We start from the raw sequence: 22260 nt of genomic DNA, 5'->3' as shown, positions 1-22260 counted from the left end.
AAACATCTGAGACCTGATTCACCTATTACAACATAAAGCAAGAAAATACCCAAAATCAAACTATCCTGTTGACAATGTCATGACTGGTTTGTTTTCATAGACTTGAAAGATAATGGATTACTAGAAAGACTAGTAGTACTAGATTTACTTTATCCACTTTAACTTTCCTGCCTGCAAATAATTTTCCTTTTGTTTTTCTGCCATAGTTTTCAATTAGTACGTTTTGTTATTCACAGTGGACATAATTCTGTATCTTGAGTATTTCCAGATCTAATTCCACTGTGTATACATACACACTGTTGCCTACAAGTATTTATGTATTTAGAAGTATATATATTTATGCCAACCCGAAATGTTCATTTCTGGATACAAATGAAACACAATGAAACATCAGTGAGATATTACTGAGATATTACCAATATTACATATCTGTAAAGTGAACCCTAGTTTTCAGAAACTGTGAACCCCTTCTTCAGCAATAACACCAACTAAACATTTCCAGTAACTGCTGATCAGTCGTCTACAGCAAAAAGAATTTTAGCCCACATAAACTCCTTTCAAATCATAAATCTGTCATTTTGGCTCATTTTCCTGGATAAACAACAAGTATAACCTATTGGTTTCATTGGCCTCTCTTTGTCAGAGCTTGTGTAAATAATTTGTATGCATAAATGTAGAAAAGTCTAGAAATCTGATCTTTAATCTCTCCTCTCTGCAACAAAATCTCACTCAGTTTTTTATTCGGTCATTTGGTCTTGATGTCTTGGTCGAGTTTGAAGATTTTTTTACTAATTATCTCCTAATGACATTGTCTAATTACACAGACACTGACAGACAGGTAAGGAAACACAGCCCTGGTGTAAAAGACAGAGCATATCTGCATACCTTAAGTTTAGGAAGTCTCTTAATGGTCTTCAGTGGTCTTAGGACACGCAACACCCTCAGAGATTTGATGGTCTTTATGTCCCGTCCTTTATTATTTCTGTTCAGAAAGACAGTTATTGTGAGCATCTGATCAAAGCAGCACAATACATGTGCACTTCTTGATGAACACAGCTGTTTCTAAACCTGTCATCTATTGTCACATTATGTTTAGTCGTACTCTACTTATGTCACTTTGTAAGATGTTTGAAATTTTCAGATGTAAAGTTTTTTTTATGTCCTTTACCCCATGACATTGCTGCTTTACCCCATCACACAGGCATCGTCCACAGACAGATAAAAACAGAGGAGAGAGAGATTTACATCAGAAGTCTGACAGCAATAAATAACATGCAAGAGATTAATGCATTGTGATTCAAAAACATCTTGTGGATGAGTTAAAGACAATTTAACTTTCAGACCAACAATTAGCTCATATGAGTAATAGAAATAAATCATGCCACTGACGTGAGGGCGAAGGCCACCAGTGCTCCCACCACAACAATGAAGTCAAGGATGTTCCACAGGTCTCTGAAGTAGGAGCCATCATGGAGGATCAGACCTTGGTCAATCATCTGAAAACAACAGAGTACCGTGCAGTGAATAAATCTGGGATATTTCTGTCTCAGGGTGTGAATTATGAAGGCGATGTAGTGGTGGACTGAATGATTATTAGCTTTGACAAAGCTACTTCAAGTCTATGGTTCCTGTTTCTAGACACCATAAGATAGATCACATTTCAATTTTGTTTTTAAGAAATTCCTTGTCTTCTTTCTTTCTTTTTTTTTTCTGTGGAACTTAACAATTCAGACAAAATGAGAACAAAGTGTGTGTCAAACACACAAATCCCTACATAAAAAATGTGCATTTACAAGTTTTAGCACCATTTATTTTCAAGATTAAATGATTGTGCACAGTTTACACAGCCACTCACCTTTATAATCATTTCAAAAGTGAAGACTCCAGTGAACACATAATCAAAATAGCGCAAAACCTGAAAGTAAGTCACACAGAGTAACAGTGGGAAACAGAAAAGGCCAGTCAAATAATGATGAGAAAATGAGACTAAAAAGCAAACAAACATAAATATATTCTTTCAAAAATCAAAGTCCTTTTATTTGACGTTTAGTATGAAACGCTCCCCTTAAATGATGGTAATCCAACTAAAGACGTTAACTTCAATTCTCCCACTTGGGCTTCATTCGCAACATTCATCTAATATTTAATTGCCCCATCAAGTAACATTTGCAGTCTTCTGCAAAACAATTTTAGAAATGTTTTTCTTTTTTTCTTAATGACACTTCAGCTCTTTATTGTGGGAGAAGGGAGCTAAGAAGCCCAGGGCACAGATAAATGCTGATTGAAATCATCTCTCAGGATGGCAGAGTGATTGAAACAGCAGAAATATTCTGTCTTTTATTGTGACATTAATGTAACAGCTGTTTCCTTGTCTCAGAAAGATGAACACAAACTCAGCGTGAACACAAACCTTATTCCAATCAGAGGAGGTGGCTACAGGGTCCTCAGCAGCCAGTGCTATGCTACTAGCAGCTATGACCAGCAGGATGGACATTTCAAAGTACCTGAGGTTCACCACATAGTGGCACGCTCGACGCACCCTGAAGAAGAGCAGAGTGCAGACCGTGTGATTGACGTTACATTATCAATGAAGAGGTTACCAAACCTTCGTAATCACAACTAAAAAGAAACAGTTTGACATTTGGGAAAATGGGCTCATGCACTTTCATGCAGAGAGTAATAAAGTTAGATGAGAAGATCAATACCACTTTCATATTTATTAAGTAAATGTGAAGCAGGAGCCAAATGCCAAAAAGTTTTGTATTTTTGAAACAGCTAGCTTGATAATGTTACAAAGTTATGTCTGACATGCTGTGTTTTGTTTTGTTTTTTTTGGAAGGGGGTGTGTGCCGATATTATGACTTTCTGAAGTCTTGTTATCATTGTGAGCTTGCAGCAGAAGCTTTTCCATGCATTTCCAGTGAAACATGACTGGTGCAGTGCCAACTGGCACGCTTCCCCAACATTGCTGGTTCAGTATAATGAAACACCCAAGTAAGTAGCTGTGAGACAGGCTACTCTATGGAATTTAGGCAGCAACAGCAGCAAGAACCTTCTTGGTGAGAAACTTAGTCAACAGTGGTGGATGAAAGTCTTTAAGACTTTTAAAATGGTCACTTTAAAAGCAAATGTATTAGAAACAAGCTAAGCAGATGTCTTGTGTCTACCATCAGGTTCTTCCCACAGAAATTATCCTAACATCTGCAACACAATGCTACATGACATGTTGTGTCCAAACCATTCAGACCAGGCACAAGTACCAAAGGTATCGAGGCACAAGTGGACCTGCACTGGCACAGACATGAAAGTGCTGTTGCTCTTTCCATTGAGCTTTCTCACTACACATATCCCTCGAAATGCTTCACAATTCTGTGAACATGTTGAAGACATTCAGGGCTGGGGATTATCCTGAGAACATGCAACAATTGCTCCCTCATCACACCAACATTATAACATACTCCACACAAAAATTGAGTAGGAAAAGTAGGAAGGAAAAGTAACAATAACACTAACACTAATAATAACACTGAGAAACATGAATGACAGCAACTTACGGGTTGTCAGGTTTGAAGATAAACATACTGTCTGGGGTCACAGTGTTGACAGGGTTTGTCTCCTCTGCTTCTTCCTTCTCTGACTTACAGCTTTCAGGGTCCTTACTGTTGACTACAGAAGGTGAGGAGAATGAGAAAGCTCAGATTAATCAGGACAATTCGGTAAGAAGTACTGGGCGTCTAACAGAGAAGCTGAATGAATGAAGTGTGGAGACTGGCTTAGATGATGATACTGGATACTGGAGTCATTGCTTCTCAGAATGCCTCAACTCAGTGGGTCAGATTTAGCAAGTGCATCAAGTATCCAGAAAAAAATATCCTGAGCCTTGGTCATACCTGTTGTAGTTTGAAAATATGAAACCACTCTCATCCAGTCATTACTACCGTTAACACTCACTTGATAGGTCATCCATAGATTTGAATTGAAACCTGTGCACTGGAACTGACCGCTGATTTCAGAGCGGAGTATGTGATGCCACAAATGGGCCTGTCACAAGACATCACTAAACAACTTCACAAAGGGATACAAATTTCCCCTTATTTAGTAACATCTGAAAAACATAAATCATTATACCATCACCTGTGATTGTGGAGAGCTCGAGTGACGGCTGCACGTTGGGAACCTCAATGATCACATTGGAACTAAGCTGAGCTTTATCCAGGTCCTGCTCTGTCTCCTTCTCTTCTTTGTCATCCTCTGGAAGAGTACGTGCTGGTGGTTCTGAGTGTGGAGACGTCTCCTCCTGCTTCTCAGGACACTGGTCACTGGGGTGACTCTGGTTGTCTGTCGGGTTACTGTCCCCTCCATCACTCTGATCACCCTGTCTGTTCATGAAAAGAGATGCATATTACTGGTGGCTGAGACTACAGTGAATATCATAAAAATACTTTCACGTGCAGCATACAAGTCGTCTTATTCATACATCCTAAATATCTGATTCAATTCACAACATACTTGACTCTAACATGTGGCGAATGTGATGTCTCCATGTGTTTCCTGCCTTAAATTAATGTAAACCTTCTAAAACAATGTTTCATTGTTCTGTTGTTGATCTGTCTCACCTGCCCTCCTCATGTTTATACTCGTCTCCCTCATTGTTGTCAGGCTCTGCTGTGTTTTCCTCTGTTTTCCCATGGTTTATCTTCCTCTCCGCTAAGTGGCTTCCATTCCCAGGAGAAGACCCTTGGCTTTTGGTCCCGGTCGGATGGGCACAGTGGTGCAGCGTCCTCCGGCCCCTAATCCCGCCATGGCCTCCAATTTCAGGAGTCAGTGTATCAACGTTGTCTGGAGGTCTGAATTTCTTTACAGCTCTGTGCTGTCGCTCGGCATTCAGCCTGGGGCTTCGGCGCTCACTGGCGTGTTTGTGGCTCTGATTAATGGCCAGCTTTCCACTCTCAGGGATGGGCTCTGATTCAGGAGGCTCTGGTATGGCCATTGAAACAGAATCAGTGATGGGTACATTTGCAGGATCCAACGAATCTGGCACCAGCACTGACAGTGGGGGTTCAGGTATGTCACCAGAGAGAGCAGGTGCAAGGGGAACATCCACCGACATGGAGGACCCCGATGCCTGGTTCTTAGCTGGAGAGGCCAGAGGGTCTGTAAGGTGCTTCAGACTCCCTGATGGTGTGTTCTGCATGGCCTTGCGGTGCAGCGACAGGGGGAGTCCATGCTGGGCTTGGCCCGAAACAGGAGGACCATCTTTCTCCTCACTGGGGTTGGTGTACAGGATCTCTCGGCTGGACATCTGGCGGTGTCTCCGCAGCTGACTGGTCCTCTGCTCCCAAACTGACATGGTCATCCTCTTTCTCCTCTCTCTCCTGGACATGAAAGAGTTAGATGGGTTGAGTGGTGGGGGTGGGCGGCCCTCCCTCATGCTTCCCTGGGCCTCTTCCAGGGAGCAGGAGTAAGTAGGCCGGCTGCGGTGAATGGCTCTTTTTCTGTACAGGTAGGGCCGCCTCCTCCGGCTTCCCCTGGGAAGAGCAAGAAAAGATAAAACATCAGCATATATATCCAGTGCCACACTCAGTATTCTGCTGGTTTAAAGTAAGGTTAATGTTAGCATTTTTACTTTAGCTGTATTTATTTATTGATCCAAGTCTGATATAAGTATGCTTGCATGCTGTGCGTTCACCAGAAGGATGATCTCATTCAAACTAGTTTCCAAATGAGATTTGATGGACTTAAACACTAGGGTCCTCATATGCTTTATGAAATGTACACTAGCAATCAAAACATTTGCACCAAAAATGGATATAACAGTACGTAGCAAGTGCTTTAGTTTGATGTTCAGACAACAAAGAGCAATTTAATTTCGACATGAGGCAGTTTACTGGATCAATGACGATGTCATGTTCAAAAGGAACCAAGTCAGGAATTGTTATGTGACTTCAGTAACAAAAAGAGTAAGATGCAGAATGAAATCAGTGGAATTAATCTAAAAAAAATGTAGGTTCAAATGATGCTGGAGAGTTGGGAAGGTACAGGACAGAGCATGGAGAGAATACTGAACGGGATGAATCTGAGACATTTACCCAGTTAAGAAAAATCAAGCGGTTGTGAGTGAGAGATTCAGAGAGCTGAACAGACAGTGTTACTTACTGGAGCGTGGACTCTTGTGTGGTCCGTGTTATCAATGAGCGATTGGTTGAAAACAAGACATTAGTGCTTTTGTGAGCAGAGACAAAACAGGCCAGGAGACACACAGCAAAACAGCCTTTAACACAAACACCAGCCATGTTTGTTAATCCAGGTTACCAGCTGTTGTGAATTTACTATTCACTGCTCAAGGGTAAACCTGCTCTTTGCAGGTAACTAAACAAATAAATAAAATATTAATTGTATACTTTAGGTACATTGTGCATTAATTCCGCCTTTCATTTTAATGTCCAAAGATATTTATCCAAAGATAAAGTGTTAATAAGTGGACTCTCTTTGATGTGTGTCTCTGTTGGAGCCAAGCGGCACAGTGACAAACAAGATGGTAGCAGTATTTGAAACAGTTAAACAACATTCATAAACATTAACAATAAGCACAACATTGATAAGGAGACATCTTAAATAGACTGAGATGTTAGACAGTTTGAACTACAGCATGGGTACAGGTATAAAACACAGAGATGGGTTCCATCGGCAAACACAGGTAAAGATTACATATTGAGAAAACCCTCGGAACAAAACCACCACATTGGGATGCAGCTCCGAACACCACTGTCACCTCGGAGCACTCACATATTAGCATTCTTTCAGGACATGCTAGTAGAGCTCAGGCTTCAAAATATTAGTCGAAGATATTCAGAATACTACACAGCATTTGGAAGAGGGATTAAAAGACTTCACGGGGAAAGAAAAACTGTACACACACTGAAAACACTGTCCAAAAATTCCAGTCCCAGCATCACTTACATCAAGTGAAAGCCGTTCTCAGTGAGTGTGTGAGTATAATTTCTGTTTTTCTTCCTTTCATCATGCTGACAGGACGCATGCTTTCCCAAAGTGAAATCAGAATCAGACTCCAGCATGCGGCATTTTTTTTTCTCCATTTAGCAAATGCTGTCATGCAGGTTTCTTCAAGGTCAGTGGGGGCAAGTACTGACAGGGTTTCATAGCTGACAACAGAGAGAACAACAGGTACCCCTTAAAGTTCAGAGTGTCCTCTCCGAATGTACATGCCAGTCTAGTTGACCCTGTGGTATTCCAGTCTCCTCTATGGTCCCTGACAAGAGCCTGACCCTGGACTAAAACTAATGTGCCGTTGCACATATTGTGCAATTTATTTTCCATTGAGTAAGTTTCACAAAAAGGCCACAGCCTCGAGAAAGAAAGACAGAAAGAAAGAAAACAGAAAGTACATGACCCTGTGTTAATAGCGCCTGTAAAATCTTCTACATGCCCATGCAACGAACTGTTTGTATCTCAATACACATCGTGCAGAGCAAGAGGTTCCCACTTCTGTTCATGCGCATGCACCAACTATGGCAAGGCAATGTGCAATCAGATACTGGGAAGAAAAAGATAAACACATCTATTCTGAAAGCTGGAAACCTGGGCATTGAGAAAACAAAGTCACATTACTTTGAGAATCATACTTTTCACAAGTGAGAACACCTTACTTCCTTTGACTATCCTAACGACATCCACCTTCCTGACTACAGAGGCACATTACTGTAATGAACATTTTGATTTGGACACTAAGTAAACCTGTCTCCATGACAACAATGTAAGCACCTCCCATCCCAGAGTGGAACCAGTAACCACGGGGACATGACTTCAATGTCGAACAAATTACAGTGGGAGCAGGCGGAGGTTAGATAGCAGGGCTTTAGTAAAGACATAGCAATGAGTTTGTAGTGGGACAGCAACAAATGATAGTTCTCTCAACAGTTTCTACTTGACATTTAATTACTACAAACCAGCACTTAGACAACAGCACAACCTGAAACCCTGTATTGATGACCCTTAGCCTCAATTAATAACTGTTCTGGATTTCATTAGAAATCCGAATCTATTGCACCTAATGATAGAGTGATTCCTGGAGGCTACAGCATGGTAAGTTCTATACTATGGCTCAGTCCTATGTATACACTCCCTTGTGGAAGGAAGGATAGAGGGAGAGGAAGAGTGAGACAGAGGGAGACGAGGAGAAGGTGGGGGAGGTCAAGCAGGACGTCTTTTGCTACAGCACTTACTCTGAAGACATGAAGGAAGACAACGGTCCAACCTCCTTCGCTTTCTGGAGAGCGTGCTTCTGGTTGAACGCAGCCTCTGCTTCCTCTTCATCCTGCTCAAAAGAGCAAAAGGCAGCAGAAAAATGATAACATCTGATGATTACATCATATGATTTTAAATCATTGAAAAGAATCAAAGGAAAGATTATTGAAAATATTCAGCTGTAAGCTCTGTTCTTTTAATCATATCTTTTCCAGTTTTCTGTTTTATTACCTTGGTAAGCTCCTGGGCATTGGCAAGATTATCCACGGCAATGGCCAAGAAGACATTCAGCAGAGTGTCTGGTCACATATATGTTCAGGACTCACACACAACACTAACTTCTGGTGGTATTAGTAGTGCAGATACCACTGAGAGTCAACAACGCAGCAGGGAAAAATGGTCTGAGAGACGTTGAGCGGGCAAAGACATGCAGATACTGTCTCAGGAATTGGTTTCAAAGACAGAGAGAAAATATGGAGAAATACACTGAGCAGGTGTCAAGATATGCAATTGCAATGGGAGGCACATATTGCGACACAGGCAGGTTTTTGCAAACTTTTTATCCGTAAGCACTTGTGGACTGCTCTCAAATCAAGATTCTTTTGTGTGTGAAGAATTTCTTTTTCTTTCCCACAAAGACATTATTTCAGTGTGAAGAATTCTGCTCTGTTACTATACTATACTTGTTATACTCTTAGATATACAGAAACTGTTTGGGGAAAATGGCAAGGAGCGGTACAAGATGACTGCAAATATAGCTATGAAGGTCATTATAGTAAATGTAATTTACAAACTAATGAAGGATACAGTTTCCAAACAGAGTGAGAACTATAAAGTAGATAGAGGACCACATGCCAGACTTCACTCCTCCTTGAGAACGTATACCATTGTACATCACCTCATTCCAGTCCTCTCCAGTCAGAATCTGTGAAAATATATATGTCCACAACATTCATCAGCATGGATGAACTTTGCTGTGAATTTCACATTTCCCAGAATGGAGTGATTATGACAATAATTTTCCCGCATATAATATCAAGTTTATTTTATTTTCATACCTGAAAAACAGTCATGATAGCTGCTGGAAAGGTGTCAAAGTTTGTTGGAGTGTAGTCTTCAAAGATAAACCTGTGCAAAAAAAATTAAAATATTTAACACACATGGTAGACATGGGTCTAATTCGCTTTTATTATTTCATGCAGAGCCAAACATGTCTGCCTACGGCTGCCCAGGTCAACCTGGAGTTTTTCTGTTTTTCTGCGTGCCCTGTGCGTTTCTATTCTATTGACCAGTTCATCCCAAGGCCATGCTTGTCTAGCTCTGCCAGTTTTTACTGAAGCGACAGCTTGCGAGAAACAGCCTTTGACTCAGAGGGAAACCAAGCAACAACAGCTGTGTGTGTGTGTGACAAAGGCAGAGTCTTAAATCTCCTCTAAGCTCACACAGTATCTTAGTATATTAGGAAACAACTGGTCCACAGGACCATTTATTCTCATCTAAACTATGTGTATTCAATAAACAGGAATCTGCTGAACCATGCCATCTATATTGTTGTTTTAATGTTTGTGAACATGCATTTTCTGTCACCAGAGTCAACTGCGAGTGGAAAATTGTCTGCAGGACATTTTCTATTAGATTTGTCTCTCTGCCTGGCTAGTTATCCAATGTTTTATGACCTCATAAGGTTTGACGCACAGGACTGCTTAGGGACTGCATGTTACCTGCCACCGAAGAGCTGCATGCCAAGGAGAGCGAAGACAACAATGAAGAGGAAGAGAAGGAAGATGAGGGAGATGATGGACTTCATGGAGTTCATCAGAGAGACGACCAGGTTCCTCAGAGACGCCCAGTACCTTGATAGTGATCAAATACAGTATCAGTTAACGGAGGAAAGAGGAATAAAGAGCCAAATAATGTGAGACTTTTAGGGACAGTTGAAGGTGAAGATACTCTGCATTTATAACCTGAGAAAAGAGCCGAAGCAGTAATTTCACACATTAAAGTGTGTCGGTAGCTGACGTTTGAGAATGTGACTGAATATGTGGGTAAAAAAAGACGTGTAAAAACTCCACAGGGAGTTTTGCAAAATCTAATGACTTGATTGATTTAACTTGAGCTACGTTTGGTTTAGTTTGAAGAGTACAAATATGAACATTATTCAGATTATCTTTTGTATCTTTTTTGAGGTTCCTTTCACCATTTGGGTTGTGTGCTTAGTCAAAAACAAACAGATAACAGACACATAACAAGAATCACCTCACACCAAATATAGAAAACTGTATATTATTGATACTACTGCTACCTTAACAGTAAAATATTCATCGTAAATGACATGACAACTCAACAGAAGGCTGCAGCACTAACTTTGTGATCTTGAAGATCCTCAGCAGACGCAGTGCACGCAACACACTGATGCCAAAGGAAGTACCAGGCCTGAAGAAACCCCACAGCACTTCAAAGATGCTGCCAACGATAACCTAGGGAGATGTACAGTGTTTGCAAAGAATGTCTTCATTAAAAGCACACATGGAAAAATGAATAAAAGCGTCTATGACAGGGAAGGACAATGGAGAGCGAGAGGAAAAGATGACACAGATGCAGACACGAAAGAAAAGGAACGATGACACCTAGATTAAAAGCACGAGCGTCTGAATTCGGGGAGAAACAAATAAGAAGAGAGGGAATACTAACGCTGCAGTCAAAGCAGTTGAATGAGGAGTGGAAGTAGAGGCGCGGCCCCAAGCTATACATCTTCAGGAACATCTCAGTCAGGAACAGAGCGAGGAACAGAAACTCTGCATAGTCTGGAAAACAAGTACTTTTAAAACGTACACGGACCGTGACACTGTAATGACAAAACGTCCCTTGAAAAAATAGAAAAAAAAACAACTGTAGTGATGATAAATGTATAGAGAAACCTCCTCTAGTGTCATATTTCAAGCTGCTGAAATGAGGTATGACTCACAGAGGAAGTTGGACAGCCAGAGGGGCTGGTTGTGGTGAACAATGGCTACACACAGGGTGTTCAGAGCCACAAGGCCGAGCACCGTCCAGTAGAAGGTGTGAGTCTTCACCACGCGGCGGATGGAGATGCGCAGGAGACGCTCCTTGCGGCGAAAATATGCTGCTGGACCTCGCTTAGCGCTCCTGATGCTTGCTCTGGCCATGGGGACACCTTGAGGGAATAGGGAGCAGCAGGGAGAAATTGGATACTTGTGCATCATGTTCCCACTCAAGAGTCTTGAACTGTGCTCACAGTGTGATGTTTTCAACAGTAATCAATGTGCATTCCCAAAACTGCAGCAGAGCTCAGTGTGCCCTGCTGCTGTATGCTTCACACTTAATTCTGTCCAGACTCCCACTCACCCACAGAGGAGATGTCACCGTATTGTTCCTCCCCTTGTTGCCCATGATGCACCACATCCATGCCTCTCCTCTTAATGGTGGTGGCTCGCTTTAACACTGCAGACAGAGCAGGTTTAACAAAAAAAGACCCAGGAACACTCTGTTCAACCTGCTTAACCACTACGCTGTGAAATTAGTGGGAAGAAAGTGTGAGGGCAAGGACCCAAGGCTGACTAAGGGCAAAGACGACCAAAAAAAACACTCAATATTTTGCAAGGATTAGGATGAATTCCTCAATATGTACATTTCTTGTTAGTTGTCAACAAGTCCCCCGTCTGCCTTGTACCCATCCACCCTCACATTTTACACACATCTAAAGTTAGACCAAGGCCATGTGCAAGTGTGGAATCTCAGTGGAAAGATGATGAAGCAAATGACAACAAGCTAATGTCTGTGAAGTTTTAGCTGAAAGGAAAAGCTAAGCTGCAGCGAAATCAGACAAAAATGATCATTTAATGTTAGTGTAATGATCCAAAAACATCCAGTGCAAACCTTCAGATACTATTTTATGAGCTCCGCCATGACAAACCATGCTCCGGGCTCCGAGGCGACTTGACAGTCCATGCATTTCTCTCATTTGTGGCCACAGTATGGGAGACACACCGTGCAGTGCTTACATGCCGAAGTGAGCCTGATGAGCGTGCACTGACCTTTTCACTGACGATGTGTTTATGATTACCTTTCATCCTGCCCCACCCCCACTCACACCTTCCTGCTACCTTGCGATTTCTGAATCTACTTGTGGTCAATATTTGCTTGGGGACTTTTTAATAAGCCGCTGATCAAACACGCACACACATACACAAAAATATTGCTGCTATCTCTCACACCGCAGTGTTTGCTAAAGGCAGGAAGACTGAGTCCTGTCAACAGATACACACACTCATGCACATCCTTACTGGAGCCTTTTCAGACCAGCGGTTGCTAAGGCAACTGCAGTGCGCCACCTTTCTTTTTAATCAAAGCTATCAGGGCTTCTGCATTTATTTTCCATCACAACAGCTAGAGCTGCTGTGTTTCTACTACAGATTTCAGTCACACAATCTAATTTTACAATGGCAGAGCGTATTTGATCAAGCAACACACTTGTGCAAGGATTTGCTTTCCTATGTCTATGTTAAAATGTTTGTGTGTGTGCTTTTTAGTGGCAGTGTGCGTGTGTTTGTGGCAAAATGGGTTGTGAAGTTGGTGTGGCAAAGTGCAGAAGAGAGGACGGTTCTCACCATAGGCACCACCTGTACTCCACTCTGGGAGCCTCCTGAGAGCTGCCAATCAATCAACATTTAATAAAAGCCCTGCTGGTTCAGCGAGGAGGAAAGGTCACAGTAGAGTTGAGAGGGTCACTGCAGCACTTAGCTATCTGTTGGGCACTATTCAGCATTGCTCTTTTTGTGGCACTGAGAATCGTTGAGAGGTACGTTATGGCGTGAGTGATCTGTGCGAGTGCACCACAGCACAACTAAGAGTCTGCAGCCATGCCGGCGGCTCCACGAGGCATCGAGCTTTACGCTGAAATTAGCTTGATAACATGCTCACAATCACAATAGTAGAGCAACTTTTAGAAGGACACAGCCTGACAACCACTGCAGGGCCCGATGATACATGACAACATGATTTAATACTGGGCTTCCACATTTCAACTCTTGATGTCTAGATGGTGACATTAAATAACTTGAATTTAGCTGCTAATGAGAACATGTTTGATCATATATGAGACTAAATACTAACTCAGCACAGTAAAACTTGGGATGGGAATGTCATTTATGAACTGAAGTAATGAAGAAGTCGCATTTCTGACCTGAGGGATGAATGTTTGTACACAATTTCATAGTAAATGAATCAATAGTTGGTCACTTATAGAGACACGTGCCAACCTCACAGTTACATCCATGGAGTGTCAGGATGAAAGCTTAAAGTTTAATGTTAATCTGTCCATTAGTTGTTGAAATGTTTAAGTTTGGACCGAACCACTGACATTCCCATACCAAGGTTTAGTTCATCTGTAGGATATTTATATCCTCTATATCTGCATGTATATCACAGAGTATAGTAGAGACAGTACAGTAATTGTCTGGATTGCATTTATGAAGTATATTTGCAAGGTTAAAGCATTGAGATAGCATTTGCAGAAATGTTAAAGAAAACAAACACAGAGAAACCAAGCAAATAAAAGCTCTGCTGACTTACCATCGAGGGCAGAAGGTCCTGGATTCTTATTCTCCTCTGCAAGCATCACCTCCTCTGTAGAGCAAAGAGTCTGTTCAGAACTGAGCAACAGACAACAGCTAAGAGGGAGATACACAGATATGCTGGCATCTTTTGTGAGTATATTTATTGATTAGTTCCCGCAAAACAAACAGTTGACAGACTGCGTCAGATAGTCCCTCATTCCACAACTGACAGGAATAGCCACAAAGCTTAAAGTGAAACGTCGATTTTTCTTTTTCCATTGAGAAAAAGCGGATCTGTGACTAGAAGCTGATCTGTGACTAGATGCTAAAGCCACCTGCTCTGTCGATCCAGGCCCGATAGCCGTTGAGCTCTCTCTCAATCTGCTGCTGGCGTCTCAGCTTCATGAAGGCCCTGCGGTTTTCCACTCGCTCTCTCTCTTTGGCAAATTCTCTGCAGAGATGAACCAAACCACAGAATACTTTATTTACTCTTCTTGGTGAACGGGGATTTAGAGTCACTGGGAGGAAATTCCTCCCGGAGATAACTGCTGAAGAGCTACTGATTTTTTATAAAAAACGAATTAATTTGTAAACAGTATGTAGTAAAACTGCAATGTCTGACGTGATGGAAATTTGTTTGCCAGCAACTCTACTAACCAACGAAAAAGCAATATACAGCACACTGATGATCAGGAAATGATGTGGCCCATAAAGTTGGAGTTCCTAGAAAACCTGAAGACTACAGTCCATGACTGTAGTCTTCATATGGCAGAATTAACATTAACATAAACAGCTAAATGAACTAAACCAGGCTGCAAACGTACTAATTTTTGAACATATTGTTGATGTAGCTCATTTCACAATAAGACAAAAAGAAATATATATTGTGGGATGAATCATCTTGGTATTCCCACTCTGCCAGTTCGTAAACATTGTAGCAATTAAGATACAATTTATTGTATCATTTATTTACATCAAACTGTGCATTAAACCATAACTAATGACTGCTTCATAACATTTACATACATTTACATTACACTGATTGATTATGCAATACCTAGTTATGAAATGTAGACATGTAAGCAGGTAAACACCTTCTGAGCTGGGTCACAGTTTACGTGTTTTCACACAAGTTTGTAGTATATCATGCCTTTCTGATTGTCAACCCACAAATGTTAAAATCTACAGTTGATGATCTTTTAAAAGAAGCTGGAATCTTGATAGGTTTTAAATGAACTTGGACCTACCCAGAGAGGACACCCAGCACCAGGTTCAAGACAAAAAATGAGCCTATAATGATTAGGGGGATGAAGTAGAGCCAGTTCCAGCTGGGGCCCAAGGCATCGTCGGTCTGAAACATCCAAAAAAAGTTTTAAAGTTGGCGAATTTAAGACAGGCTGGAGCGCTTTTGACTCATGCTGCCACTGGGATAAGAGTCAGAAAGACACAGGTGTAGGTGTTTGGGCGGCTGATGAAGGATGAAGTCTGAGTGCAGGCAGGGAGAAGAACACCAACATCATGAGTATTGATCGATGCTCACAGAGAGTGTGGAGGAGACAGGAACTGTTCACAGTAACTTCATAGCATCAGGACCTGAGAAAGTTAAACAATGAGTGTTTATATATGTCCTCATTCACTTCTGTGCCTTTACTTCTGTATTTCCGCTTGAGGTTTCTTCCTGTTAAACGGGAGTCTTTCCTTGCCATCGTTGCCTTCATTCTTGCTCTGGAGGTTTCAGGATGGGTTTCAGACTGGATTTTGCAAAGTGTCTTAAGACAATTTGTATTGTTATTGACGCTACATAAATAAAATTGAATTGAACCAACAATACTTAAGATTATTAATCAAATTCAGGCCATCATTTTCAGTAGCACAGTAGCAGCCCTGTCATTCTTTTCTTTCCTTGGTCCCTTCACGCTCCTCGGTAAAGCTCATTCAGCGTCACTTTACAACATAATACAATCACTCTGGCAAATCATCTGCCTTCATCCATCTCAATAAAGAGCTAAGCAGGCATCTGACCGCAAATTACACACCGGCAAACGCTTTTGTGTGTGTGAGAGTGGCTTAACCAAGATATCTGAGCTAAAAGATACAAACAACTTAGAAAGATAAATGTGCAATTATGACCTACAGCATATCGTATTTTTTCTCCAGATTAAAACTAACTCCAGTGATACAAGTCTTTAGATAGCAACAAATCCATCACATCAAAAAAATCTGTAACAGAAGACTTTTTTGTTATCTGGAAACTGGTAGAGATCACTAGAAAGGAACTCAGTGATTTGGAGTTGTTAATGGATTGCATCCTGTTTTTTTTTTTTTTTTTTTTTTCATTTTGCTCGTACGGAAGTGGCAAATCAAATTAGCAAATGGTGCCACTGCCTGACTTTCAGCCTACATACTGCCTGCCTTCTTTCACTCTGACACAGATGCTCATGACACTGTGGTGCAGCATCTCATCCCTGCCTGTAACTCTACAGCAGAGGACATTATTACTTGTTACAACACTCATTATTTGAACCCATCTCTGTGAGATGCGCCGTGATATCAAGTGCTCTTCTGTATAACTTTGGGGAAATTCTAAAACATTTCCTCTCAGTGTCACTAAGCTATAGTTCACACATAACAGAAAATTATAATCATTGATCTCGATTATGATTGTTATTCTAGATGCAGTTACTGAAAGATACTGAGGATGTTGTAGTATTGTATTAAGACATGTTCCAGCAACTCTGCAAATCTCTCAAAACACCAAAACCGCAACACAGCACCATCCATCCACACATCGCACATCCACAGGCAGGCTGCCTGAGAGACACGGGGATGCAGGGGGCTGCTCACATCCACTCAGAAACCATTAACATGGTGGAGCCAAAGCTGCTGTTCATTAGGGTTAATGGAGTCTAGATTGTAACAAAACACTGCTGCGCCTCAATAATTTGCAGCAAAAACTGTCACAAGCGACACACATCTGTACGAGCCGCCTTACATTGTAGAGAACAGTGGTCCATCCCTCCATGGTGATGCACTGGAAGACAGTGAGGACAGCGAACAGGATGTTGTCAAACTGGGTGATGCCGTCGTTAGGGCCGATCCAGGTGTCATTGCAAGTGTACTTGGTTGGACACTGACGAACGCCACATGGAAACTCATACTCAGACGAGTCCACCGTCTCGTTTTCTGGACAGCGAGGTGCAGAAATAATGAGATAAAGTTTCCGAGAAAAGACACAGAATAGAGCAGTTAAGTTTTATTTTTACACAATATATATGTATATATATATATATATATATATATATATATATATATACACACAAACATACATATGTGTATAATCACCGGCCTCACTCTTTATAAGGTACATTAGTGCATTCAAAAAGAACAGTTTTGCAGTACATCCTGCTCCATAAGCGTTATAATGGTCAGTTATGTTGAAACAGTATGATGTATGATCATTTTAGAAGATGTGTTTGGTGGTGCTGTTAAACTTGATTGGCTAAAGTGTTTTTGGTATTTAGCCATGCCCACTGACTATAATGGGGCTGCCAAAATAATATTAACAATACGGTTCAGTAGTACTACCAAAATCAAACAGACATTTCTTTACACTTGTGTACCTAATGAAGTGGCCCGTGAGTGAAATTTAAATCTATGTATCCAGTGAGCAACTATGTCTGATGTCTGAGCAGTAATGTGATCGTCCAGAGACAGAAGATGCTTCCTCCAGTGTGTCTAACAGTGTTATCTAACTGTCCATGCAGCTACGGGGGGCAGCTCAGAGGTTAATGACAGCTATGAATGCACAATGAGCCATTGTAATGCACCACATTGTTGGTTTTAATTACACAGGATAACGCAGTCGGCTTGGTTTGATCAAGTCTCCAGGTGCATGCCGCATGGGTCTACGCGTGTGTGCATGCATTTGTGATTACGACAATAGAGCTACTACCTAAAGGGCTGCGTAAACATCAACGGCACACACGCACACACATAAAAAAACACAATAAACAGCAACAGAAGGAGCTCAGCCCTGACTATCTGCCTTTGTGTTCTCTATGTCAAAAATAGCTCCAAAAAAAATATTATTTTATCAGTTCATATTTATGCAACTCAAATAACTTATTCAAAATAATACTAGCTGAATACTGCTGTAGTTGTAGTGAATAAGTTTACCCAGTATTCCTGGCTGCGGTTTACAGGTGTAGTGCAGTTTGCCGCTGTAAAACTCCAAGCCGATGATGGCGAACATGAGGATGGCAAAAAACAGCAGCAGACCAATCTGAAGCAGAGGAACCATGGCCTTCATTATAGACTTCAGGACTATCTGCAGACCTGGCAGCAGAGAACACCAGCTCAGTTAATGCGAAAACACACTTTCAAACAGCAGAAATGTTGTGGTTTGCTTAAACACAAGCATTAGCCCTCTTTATGAGACACTACCTGTGTGTGCAAACATGTAAATGAAAGAGAAAACTACACTGAGGTAGTATTTGCAATACTAACTGGGGATGCCTGAGACCAGTTTGAGCGGCCGGAGCACTCGCACAGCCCTCAGAGTCCTCAGGTCCACGGAGATGTTCATGTGTGCCCCAGCTGCAGCCAGGATCCTGAACAAGTACGAGCACATGTGAACCCACACAAACAGGAGACAAAGAGACAGAACAAGATTGTCAGCGTCTTGCGTGAACGCCACAATTTCATGCTTTATAAGCCTCATGGAGCTGTGTCAGAAAGGAGACTCACACACACATAGACACGCAAAGGCCACCGCACACAGTGTTGGAGGACGGCTGCATTGCTTAGATATCAAATGTGATGACGTTAGGGTCTCTAGCAGGCAGGGAACACAGAGGAAACAACAAGGGTGTTTTTTGGGCTGGTTTCGGCTGTTTCCCTGTGTGTGGGAGTAAGGCAGCGACAACTGCTATTTAGGAGGAGAACAAAGAAAGCAGCTCCATCAGAGGAAGGCAGGACACCCTTACGCTGCAGAGGCACGAAGCGCACCAGCAAACGCACACATGCTGCAAACACATGGGCTCTTTACCAGCGACACAAAGCCCTTCCAAAGTTCCATTTTCACTCTGTCTTGTTTCGTCTCCTCCTGCTCTCTAAAGGCAGCTCCATGGCCTTCGTCTCTCAGAATGATGAGAAAGGAAAGCAGTGTTTGGTGAACTCGCCCTCTGCTTCCTCATTAGTCTGCCCTGCTGCTACCCTTTTCCCTATGTCCTCATAATGCTGCTCCTATTCCTGTTCACCAGCCCCCTTCTCGGTTATATTCTCTACGTCTTTCTCTGTTTTTCCCATTTTACACCAACCAGAGCACGCATTTATTCCCCTTTCACCTGAGCGGAGAGCTAGAGGGCTGAGGTAAAAACAAAAGAAAAATAGCACCATGTTGAGTATGAGTTGAGGATGTTTGCTGGCCAAAGTAAAGAGAGCATATCAGTCCAAAACTTTGAAGTCGGAGGTTCACAAGATTTAACAACAAAACTTTGTATAGCACTTTGAGTGAGGGGACTCTCACTGTGAGTAATTGCTAAATAATTCCAATCTTTGCATTCACTTCGATCGTGAAGGAAAGGCACAGGTGAGGGCAGATTTTTAGGATAATTTAAAGGTGAGTGAATCAAATGACGGTATCACATTTTTTATGTTGAGGTTAAGTACGTCTGCGTTCAGTAATTTGCTCCACAGTGATTGCCCACTTGATTATAACACAGGAACACAGACCCAATTACATTCCTGTGACAGAGTGGTGAGAATTAGTCCTGTCTGTAGTGTTAGGAGACAAAGAGCGTCATCTGATTTAATTATGAGAAGAAAGGAAAAAAAGAAAGAGGAGACGAGAGAAAGATTAAAATAGCCCACCACCACCCACACAAATATAGAAATATCTCCATGAGTTTCACACCTCTAACTACTCCCTTTTAGATTCCCCCCTCTTCCTCTTCTCCCCAGTTCCCATCACCAGCTCTTTACTGCTTCTTTTTTTTGTCTTCTCGCCTTCCTAACGTTTACTCCTTCAGCTTCCTCCTGAAATCTCTGTCATTTCATCCCCCACTTCCTTGATCACTCCATCTTTCTCCAGACCATCCGTCAGTCCTGGCTGCTCTTTAGTTGTTATGGAGACTAAGGGACGAGGGGTCTAAAAATGGATTCCCCCTTCAGTGCTGTATTCTGCAGTGGATTCACTGGGTCCTTTTGTTTTCCAATAATAATTGTTGTATTCAAGTGCATAGTAAGAAAACACATCTTCTATGTGGACATAAACTGTGCCTGAAATCATTCAGTATTTGCAGTACTTGCACATAAGTTAGAGCTAAATTGATAATACTTGGCTTCTAGTTTGTGATTCTGAGACAGTTGCACCTTTGCACACCATCCTGAAATTAGATGCCCCAAAGAGATAACCCCAACACTGAAGAGGACGATGAATTCATTGAATAGTAAACAGGCGTCTCGTCTGCTGCAAGGTCTATATTTTTGATCACACACACAAAAATGATTTAATGTTCTTTTGCTTTCCCCTTTGCACTGATTTAATCCTTGTTATTGACCTCATGGTGTAAAGGGCTTTATATAGTCCGTGAAGGGGGGAAAATTAGTTTACACTGACAGTAGTCAAAACTACATTAATCAAATAATATACGAAGCAGCATTAGAAATAAAGCAAAAGGTGAAATCCTTTACTTCAAATGCAAAATCAAAAATGGATGATATATTGTTGATAAAACTACAGTCGCAGTCTGTGCAGTCACTACTGTCACACCTACTGTACAATACACACTACAGCCGTCTGGACATTGGCAGTCCCTACATGAAGGAGACAGGGAAGGTGAAGGTTGGCCACAGAAGTTGGCAGAATTCAATCAGCCAGGGGAAGCACAACACATGGCTGATTTGGCACAAATAAGCAATTTGGCATACAATTGATTTCCTCCCTCTAGATTTCCTTCACCATGTTGCAGGGACATTCATTAATCTGTACTAATACTCGTATCAGGTCTGTTTTGTGATTCAGACGGAACCATTTAGCATTATCCTACACTAAAAGACACAACACAAAGAACAAGTGTTGCCGATGATAATATAACAATAGACTGTTCTTCAGGTGTTTTCTTACATACAATAAAACTAAGCATGAATCCTGCAGGGCCAACATTTCTCCTAGTTTCTTTATTTTAGACTAGAAGGTAAAAATAAATGTGCGTGACAGAGTTGGGGGCCCGTAAAGGGTTTTGAGTGTTATATTGATTAAACCGCTGGTGGTCATTTTATGGTCACTTTTACAACAAACAGCTGACAGGTTCCTGGTGCCGCTACAAGTTAATAAAGTCCATTTTAGTCACCGAGAGCTGTCAAGCAGAAAAACATTGTGGTTCACCCCGAACGTTTCTGCAGGCATTTTTTTGAGGCACACGCTGTAGTGGACTGAGCTCATGCCCTGGTCAGAGTTGTCAGCCATGATAAGTGAGTAACAGTGACATACCCCTTGGAACCGACAGCTTCCCGCTGTGTGACAAATCTGTCATGACAGCCGTAATGCCGTGATACTGATAACGTTGTGACTTATGCTCCATGTCACTGTCAAGCTGGTGACTAATATATGTGAGCACACCTGACTATTATAATGATATGAAAACCACAGCAGGTGTTATTTACACCTCTGGTTCTTAGCTGGGGAGTCACAAGATTACCATTTGGAAAGGAAACAAAAGTGCAGTTGGGCAAAATAAAGGTAATTTTACTGTTTTTTTCCTTTTTATTCTCATGCAGCAGGTCACTGATCTTTTAGCAGCATATACCTTTAAGTCATTTAACGCTGTGAAAAATTTTAACACTGGTCAGGGAGAAAGGTGGAGGTAAATATACACTGCTTTAATTTAAGGTTGAAAACAACTGATTGTAGCTGAGGAAAACACAGGAGTAATACAGCAGTAGGAGAACATCTCATCTCATCTTCTACTAGGGTCAATTCAGAGTCAACCTGGAGAAAACCCACGCAGACACAGAGAGAACATGTAATCTCCAGGAAAAGACCTGAGCTGGACTCTGGCTGGCATCTGGCATCAGTGCTAACCACAGAGCCACTGTGCCACCCAGAATGGAGAGCATGAGATTGCATATTAAATAAAGTGCAAGAGGCCAAAGAATGTGGGAAGTTCAATACATAAAATGTGCTGAAGTGCTAATAACAACGGTAAGTTGTGGCACTGGCAGGTAACTGTATGCGTCTAGAAGCCACCGAGGCTAACAGTTAGAAACAAGGAACAAGAAAAAGGCATAACAACAAGAACAATCAGAACAGGACACCACACACCCACTAAACACCCACTTCACCCCATTCCTCTCAAGGCGAAGATACAGAGCACAGAGGCGCAGAAAGGCTCACTTCAGAAAAAGTCTGATACCTGCT

At 41.7% G+C, this 22260-nt stretch overlaps 1 protein-coding gene across 7 annotated transcripts in view; it reads right to left on the bottom strand.

The window, feature by feature from the left end:
* LOC125009248 (voltage-dependent R-type calcium channel subunit alpha-1E) overlaps window positions 1-22260 on the bottom strand; it is a 97668-nt gene that overhangs the window by 14730 nt on the left and 60678 nt on the right. For 2 of the 7 annotated variants that reach the window (XM_047586996.1, XM_047586995.1), the window contains exons 6-29: window positions 18348-18451; window positions 18018-18176; window positions 16834-17024; window positions 15089-15192; window positions 14177-14292; window positions 13858-13911; window positions 12894-12935; window positions 11632-11727; window positions 11231-11440; window positions 10957-11069; window positions 10630-10742; window positions 9987-10118; window positions 9324-9393; window positions 9073-9190; window positions 8497-8564; window positions 8244-8338; window positions 4617-5528; window positions 4135-4379; window positions 3555-3666; window positions 2411-2540; window positions 1856-1915; window positions 1390-1496; window positions 1169-1180; window positions 886-982 (exon numbers count right to left, since the gene is read on the bottom strand). In XM_047586996.1, the coding sequence (XP_047442952.1) occupies window positions 886-982; window positions 1169-1180; window positions 1390-1496; window positions 1856-1915; window positions 2411-2540; window positions 3555-3666; window positions 4135-4379; window positions 4617-5528; window positions 8244-8338; window positions 8497-8564; window positions 9073-9190; window positions 9324-9393; window positions 9987-10118; window positions 10630-10742; window positions 10957-11069; window positions 11231-11440; window positions 11632-11727; window positions 12894-12935; window positions 13858-13911; window positions 14177-14292; window positions 15089-15192; window positions 16834-17024; window positions 18018-18176; window positions 18348-18451 (3460 nt within the window). The remainder of the gene's footprint in view (window positions 1-885; window positions 983-1168; window positions 1181-1389; window positions 1497-1855; window positions 1916-2410; window positions 2541-3554; window positions 3667-4134; window positions 4380-4616; window positions 5529-8243; window positions 8339-8496; window positions 8565-9072; window positions 9191-9323; window positions 9394-9986; window positions 10119-10629; window positions 10743-10956; window positions 11070-11230; window positions 11441-11631; window positions 11728-12893; window positions 12936-13857; window positions 13912-14176; window positions 14293-15088; window positions 15193-16833; window positions 17025-18017; window positions 18177-18347; window positions 18452-22260) is intronic. The other 5 variants (XM_047587000.1, XM_047586997.1, XM_047586999.1 and 2 more) reach the window with 4 other exon arrangements.

This window comes from Mugil cephalus, chromosome 6 (assembly GCF_022458985.1).
Source record: "Mugil cephalus isolate CIBA_MC_2020 chromosome 6, CIBA_Mcephalus_1.1, whole genome shotgun sequence".
NCBI lineage: Eukaryota > Metazoa > Chordata > Actinopteri > Mugiliformes > Mugilidae > Mugil > Mugil cephalus.
Note: the sequence above shows the minus strand (reverse complement) of the source record. Positions and strands in the feature narration are given on the sequence as shown.